Source organism: Primulina eburnea, chromosome 6 (assembly GCF_022965805.1).
Source record: "Primulina eburnea isolate SZY01 chromosome 6, ASM2296580v1, whole genome shotgun sequence".
Classification (NCBI taxonomy): Eukaryota; Viridiplantae; Streptophyta; class Magnoliopsida; order Lamiales; family Gesneriaceae; genus Primulina; species Primulina eburnea.
The window spans coordinates 2,308,220-2,315,817 of NC_133106.1; the positions used below are offsets into that span (position 1 = coordinate 2,308,220).

The window sequence follows — 7,598 nt, forward strand, 5'->3', positions numbered from 1 at the left end:
TCTGTCCAGATCCTCAACCGAACATCTCCTGGCGCTCGGGCGGTCACAAATTACCGCTCGGGCACCATACTTTCTGTCCAAGAAGTAAAATTGGCGCTCGGACGGTTCTTTTCTACCGCTCGGACGCGAGATGTTCGGTCTAACATCTTGAGATGTTCGGTCCAACATCTTGACTTATAATATAACGATGCCCTGCTTCTTTATTGGAGTTCCTATAACCTCAATTCTGTCAATTAATTAACGTCTAATTACAGTAATTAAATTCTTGGGCCTTACATTATCTCTTTTTTAAAAACAAAAAACCATGATATTGAACATGAAAGAAAGTTATGGTGTGCTTTAACTTACGTAGTAAATTATATCTATATATATAGGAAAATGTCATTTCATTATACGTTTAATGAAGGTATGCTATAGAAGGTGAGCTTCAACTTAATGTAATAAATCGAATGTGAAATATTAATATATACATAGTTAGCAAAATGATATTGATAAAAAAAAAAAAAAACTAATCGTTCTTAGTGTAATTGAAACAATGGATTATTTTTCGGACAAATAGTTTGACCAATATCATTTTTTACATATTATTTAAATTAATACGTAATTATTGCAATCTACAACAAGTTACACGTATATTCTAAATTTACATTTTAAAAATATTTTTAATATATTTTAATTATACTTTCAAAATTAACTTTATTAATTAAATAAATAATTGATGAAATAGATAGAGTGCTTTTTTATGTTCTTCTATCAATTTGTTAAAAGTTAATATTATATGTATCATTTATGAAATCTACACAAATTAAGAAGAGTGGGTCGAGCTATACAAATTATATGTATCATTTATGAAACCATTCATCCACAATAAGTGAAAAAATAAATAAAAGAAAAAAATTAAAAAGAGTAGGTAGAGCTCTTCACCTCGACACAGCACCTCAACCCACCTGGGTCGAACTTCGACCCAGGTGGGTCGAGCTCGACCCAATTTTTTAAGACCGCGACAAATTTATTTAATTAAATTTTAAGTGGTTCATATATTTTTTAATGATCCCTCTTGTGTGTGTGTGTGTATTACTGTTACGTTCCGTGTCGTCGATCCGTTCCGTTCCACCGATAACACATCGTTTTCTATCTAAGTAACGACGTTCCAAAGTATCAACGTTCACACCACGGAACTTCGAACTACCCGGTTAGAATTGAAAATTATACAGTCTTTTAATTTTTTTAAAATTGAAATACTCAGATTAATATCAAAGCATCCTCCGAACTTGTCCTTCCTACGTACAGTAAGTTGAGTTTGCACACACCATGTATATATGTTTAAGCATTAACGTGGATAACCGATCAATTTTTTTTCAAATTCGTTGACAGGTTTGTGACCTTTATATGGACCCACGGCGTCCTGGTAGAATAGGACGTACGCGATTTTATGTAGATGGGATGAATGATGTTAAGGATTCGGCACAAAGAGCCTTAGATTTCTACAATCAGAAACAAGTACTCGGACAATATTTATTTAACATTATTAACATCTAGCCTTCATACTTTGTTTTTCAATGTATTTTTGGGTTTGGTTATAGGAAAAGATTTTCTCTGTCGAGAAGGTCGCCAAGCTTAATATCATATTTGGTAGATATGAGGGCATGACATTTTGGGCACGCAATGCTGGAAGTGATGAGCTCTGCCTTTTTCGAGGTGGTGTTGGTGCGAGGGATGGCCAAGTTTATCTTTGTGAGATGAAGGTACTGTACTGTCTTTGTTTCTAGTTTATTTGAACGTTCATTAATCGTTCTTTTCACCTTTTAAGCTATTGATAAATAATAGTTGTTGAATTCTCTATAACCATCCGATACTATATGTATTTTTAGGATGACGAGGAAGGACTTCAGATTCTGGAGAACCATGATGAGAATTACGAACCATCTTAAAAGTAAAGGTTTTGAGAGTACTTGTTCTAAAGTTTTATCCAAAGTTATCATACATACAAGAATGCATGCATGTCGGATTTTTATATGTATTACTTGCTATATATTTATGGAACGAATTTGCTTGGCTTCACGTCTTCATTTTTATTTTTTTTTTGGTGTAGGTAACGATGATTGAAGAGTGCAGTTTCTGCACCAAATACAATATTCATCTCCAACCCATCTACTTCAAATCTTACTCTAAAAAAAAATATTCTCGGAATATTCTTTTTTATTTTATTTATTTCATTTTAAAATACTTTGTAAATTTATATAATTAAATATTTTAATTTTTATGATTTTATATTTAATTATTAAAATTATATAATATTAAATTAGAATAATAATATCATATTATTATATAAAAAAATATTTATAAATATTAATATAAATATTTATAATTAAAAAAACAAAAAAAAATTTAAAAAAAAAAAAGGAAAACAGCTGCGCCACATTTGGCGCCGTGCTTTTCTCTGCGCCAATATGGAGTGTCAATTATTATAGATGCATGATGGGATTTAATTTTAAATTATTATTGATTTCTATATATTATAATTCGTTAAATTATACATGTTAATTGTTTTAATTATCCGTTGGCTTGCCATGATTAAATATGGGATTCCATATTTTAGGGAAAATATGTGTATGCTCACGTTTCAGGGAAAAAAAATCCACATTTAAGCCTCTTTTAATGTAGATGAATATTTTGCAGCAAAAAATCAACATAAGATGCACACACAGGCAAACAAAAATACTAATGTAATCGCACCTGGAACAGAATTTTAATGAAAATACGTGAAGAAGAAGATGTGTCCTCTTCAGTCAACCGGATGTAGGACAGAACATGCCAAGGAAGCGCATCTGTGCCTAGTAGATGAGCAAACAACTTCGCCACATTCCGCAATTTATTGGCCTCCAGTCGATGAATTGTGGAATACTGTTGAACAAAACACTTTTCAAAGTTTTGTTGATGAACCTTGTTCATCATACAGAGCCGCTGCCCAAGAAGTCCATAATAGCGCACGTATGTTCTTTCCTGACAGCAACACTCCAGCAGCATTATGCACAACTCCATCTGCACAGAAGAAACCCACGACAAAAAAAGGAAACCTATCAACATGCAACACACGTAGCAGTTTGATAAGCAGCGTGGAATCTTATCACTCACCTCTTGCCCAGGCTCTAATTTGATTTTGAGTAGCTTATGTCCAGCTTCTTCAAAATCAACACTGGACATAATCGTCAAGTAGTTGGTTCTTCCGAGATGGACCAAATTTGTCTCTGTCTCATCACCTATTTTCATCTGCTTTTCGTCCTCTTCCTCAGATTCATTATCATCAGAGTCTGCTGCATTGGAATTAGCTCCATCCTCAGATTCTTCACCGAGTATTTGCTTCTTTAATTCTTCGTATCGTTTCTCATTCTCTGAGAATTGGGGATCAGGCTTGAAGATATCTGCAATTAAAATATAAAAAGCACTCAGGTTCGCTATAAATGAAATTGATAGAGTAAGAAACGAAGAGTGGATTATCATCCAGATACACCCAAAGCAATCTCAGGATCAGTTTCATCCATTAGGGAGATCTCGTGCGTCAGTTGATCTTCAAGCTCCACCAAATCAATTTCTGGTCGAATGGCTGGGAATCCCTGAATAATGTGTATCATGAAAGCGTGTTGACTCCAACGAATAAAAGAAGTAAACCAGATTGAATGTATACTATCTCCATAATACAAACTTAAATGAAAGCTCACCTGAAACTTCGCCTTTCGCAACGCAAAGAGACCTTCGATAATAAACTGGACCCTTTTATCAATTTCTCCTTCATGAAGAATACCACGTAATCGCTCAAATATACCTGTTGAGTGAAAATACAAAATGCATTACAAAAAGATGCAGAACGGCATATGAACGGCGCAACATATCAATATAAATTAAATATTGAAGATGCTATTGTGCACGATACTTTTTACAATCCAACAACACATCGTACAGAAGCTACATATATCAAACATCAGACAATATAAAGTCACCAGCGGTTAGTCGTGAAATTGCAGAAGCTAACATTAAAACCAGGTGTGATGCGGATGCAGATGCATATTCAGATTCCAGATTAAAAATAAAAACGTAGTTTTTTTAAAAAATCAAGATCCATAAAAAACCCGTAAAATTAACTTCCATGAAATGTAAGTTAACCGGTAATTAAATTATAGCTATAGAAACATAGAGCCGGCTAGTACCAAAATTCTGTGATCCATGACAGAGTTTTACATCCTTAGATGAGCATTAAAACAAGACAAATTTTGGTCCATTTTAAAGATGCAAATTGACAAGCTAGAAATGACCACACGCCACAAACTCCTGTATTATCCAATCTACCCTAATCCTATGATACACATCGATCAACAAGAAAAAAATTCTCAGGACAAATGGCCAAAGCTTCTCAACATACTTTAGACCAGAGCAGACCAAACAGTATCTTCATCTCATTGGAAAACCTCCTGCTTTAACAATTCGTAAGGAAAACTAATTTCAAACACGATGTGAAGCATGGATATTCGGATTTTAATATTTTCTTAGGACCTATATGAGCATTTCAGAATTTTGGATACTACAATAGAGAATAAAAATTAAAGAAAACTTAGCCAACATCGTTCACCCATAAAATTCTTAGAGATGAATTTACCCTTTATGTGCTTCTATGGTTAACTATCAAATCATACCCTAACACGAGATAGATATCATTGACAAAAAAGAGCCAAGAATAAGTTATCATCAGCATGTGAAAAATCATACAAAAAAATAGAAGCTACTTTTAGATTATGGAAAAAGTCGAAGTGCCACATTGCATAAAAGATAAAACTAGGCTTGCAGGTACTCACCTTGCAAACCTCGAGGAGAAAGGTCTTGCAGCATTGCACCACACTCGGTAACAAAGCCAACAGCCACTTCAACGCTATCATCGGTAGGTTTTTATAACAGCAACGTCAGCAGCTCAAGAGCAATAAGCTCATGAACTACTTGCTGGTTCACCAGGTGCGCAACAAATTTGACTGCAGCAAGAAGTTGGGGCTGCCAAAAAGTTCGACCATCATCAGAGCTAACGCTATAGAATCACATATTGTTTAGAAACCGAAACTTGAACCAATTGAAGATAAATAAAAGAAACCCAAGCATGAACCTTATCATTGCGTTTCATTGCCCTCTGGAGCTGCAGAATAATCCTCCTCAACAAAAGATCACCAACTTCAGGGAACTTGGTATCAACAACAGCAACCAATCCAGCAAACACATCTGTGAAGCCTGGAGAAGCCATTTGAGATTTCATACATGAACGACAAAATAAACCCCTCCCTCTGATCAGATTCTCAGCAAACAACTCGGGAATAATATTCTTCAGATTAGTAGCATTCACTTTATTAACCAATCCATTAATACTCTTCCTCAAAGCATCCCACGTAATTTTCTGATATTCAATGCTGCTTTTATCTTGGATATCCTTCATCATTCGGGCCAATTTAAATGGCGGTACATAAACTCCTCCACTACTCTCTTCTTCCCTTGGCCTCTTTCTCTCTTTGCTACCGTCCTCTCCCCGCCGCCTATCAACCCCTGAAGAATCCCTCCGCCGACCATCCTCCGAATTCAAAACCCTCGAATCCTCCCTCCGCCGACCCATAATCTCTGAATCATGTCTCCAACCCATTGTTAACCAGATTTTCGAAATCAATCAAAAACCGCAAATATACAATAGATCGACGAAACAACAAAACCCTATTTACGGTTGGATTGTTGCGGGTGGAGCGATGAATTTTGTTGCCATCTGGTGTATCCGGATGGGTGTGGGCTTTTTAGGGTTGAATTTGGCAAGCCCATGAGTCATGACCCATTTTAATAAAATTTGTATAAAACTTATTAAAAAAATCGGTTAAATAAAAAACTAACAGATTTTTTAAAATCAAAAACCGAAATGAACTAGTTTAACCGATTTTTAAAAAAATTAAAACAGAATTCCGAAGTAACTGAACCAAATTTCTAAATTACGTATGGTCGATTTAAACTGAATTATTGTTCACCCGAGGATTTAAATAGGATCTTTCATGCCACAACAACCTCAAAAATTTTAATAACATTATTACAATATAGGAAGTCTTTTTTCAAGATATATATTTTTACAAAAACCCATGCGAGACGATCTCACGGTCGAATTCGTAACACGGATCTCCTATTTGACCCAACTTATGAAAAAATATAATTTTTATGTCAAAATTATTAATATTCATAGTAAATATAGGTTAGATCAACTCGTCTTACGGATATAGATTCGTGGGATCATCACATAAGAGACCTATTAATAAATTTTTGTATCTCCGAAGTTAATTTTTATAACATTTTTAAATTTTAATGCTCACGCCATCTCTCGGTAAGAATTTCAGCGTCGACACGAGTATAAAGAAATAAAACTGTGTTTTAACTAAACAATTAGAACTTTTTGTTAAATGATAACTTAATAATAAATAATTGATGATAACACTTATTAATAAGTTTCACAGATTGTAAATATATCATAAAATATATATCATTATTTTAACACAAAAATGTGATACATCTTGTCTCACATATTAAAAATTAAATATTTAAAATGAGTTTATAATAGGTTTACAATGGACTTCTATAACAACTTGGGTTAATCATTTTCATAAAACGAGAACGAATACGAAGTAGTTGCTATAGGAGCCCATTGTGCAGTAACGCGGGTTCGGGCTCGGTGCGTGACAGAATGGTATCAGAGCCGGTCACCGGCATGGAACACCGAGAAATAAGTGCTATACGTGACAAAGTGCTACGTACATGGGAGTCACCTCTTGAACATGCGGGGCAAAGTGCTACATGACAGGAGTCACCTCTTGAACATGTAGGAGTCACCTCTAAATTCTCGACGCTGGTGGAAACGATGACGAATACAAAGTAGTTGTTATAGGGGCCTATTGTACAGCCACGCAGGTGTGGGCTCGGACTCGAGACGTGACAAAAATTCTTATGAGATTATCTCACTGGTAAATTTTGTACAACAAATCTCTGATTTTACTAGACAAATGAAAAAATATTAATTTTTATTTCAAAAGTATTACTTCCATTGTAAATATATGTCAAATACATAAATTTCACGAATATAAATATGTGAAACCGCCTTACAGCAGACCTACTCGTATCTTAATTAATTCCGAATATCATATCTCAATTTTCCAAATAATTAAATTTATAAATATCTCATCTTCGGTTTCAATTAATATGCAAGATTATAGTCGAATACTAAAAAAAGGTTTCTTAACCATTCCATCTAATAGATTAATTCAAATTACATTTGGATTATTCATTTAAGATCAAACTGTCTCACGAATATAGATTCATCAGACAGTCATCTCACGAGATATGTAATATTTATATTGACAATGACTTTTATTGCATGTTGTCATGTGATTATTTGGGCAGTTTGAAAAAATAAATAATTTTTAAATATGTTATGGTGGTTTTTATTAAAAAAAGTTACTTCTGTAATCTTTCAAGTGTGGGTTAAATTGTTAAAATACTTTTTGAAGTGGCTAGAATAATCACATGAAAGAAAAGTATAA

At 34.0% G+C, this 7,598-nt stretch overlaps 1 protein-coding gene and 1 pseudogene across 1 annotated transcript; one reads left to right on the top strand and one right to left on the bottom strand.

The window, feature by feature from the left end:
• The first annotated feature begins 1,275 nt into the window (after positions 1-1,275).
• Positions 1,276-2,001, top strand: LOC140833750 (uncharacterized). The gene is made up of 3 exons (XM_073198112.1): positions 1,276-1,500; positions 1,584-1,745; positions 1,872-2,001. The coding sequence occupies exons 1-3, from the start codon at positions 1,390-1,392 to the stop codon at positions 1,929-1,931; spliced, it is 333 nt and encodes a 110-aa protein (XP_073054213.1). The 5' UTR covers positions 1,276-1,389; the 3' UTR covers positions 1,932-2,001.
• Positions 2,002-2,721: 720 nt separating this feature from the next.
• LOC140833682 (uncharacterized) lies at positions 2,722-5,800 on the bottom strand (annotated as a pseudogene).
• Between the last annotated feature and the right edge of the window lie 1,798 nt (positions 5,801-7,598).

Excerpts from the sequence above, each read along its gene's own strand:
- LOC140833750 (XM_073198112.1), top strand. The coding sequence starts at position 1,390 with ATGGACCCACGGCGTCCTGGTAGAATAGGACGTACGCGATTTTATGTA. Across the intron at positions 1,501-1,583 it reads ATTTCTACAATCAGAAACAA|GAAAAGATTTTCTCTGTCGA; the intron begins GTACTCGGACAA and ends GTTTGGTTATAG. Across the intron at positions 1,746-1,871 it reads TTTATCTTTGTGAGATGAAG|GATGACGAGGAAGGACTTCA; the intron begins GTACTGTACTGT and ends ATGTATTTTTAG.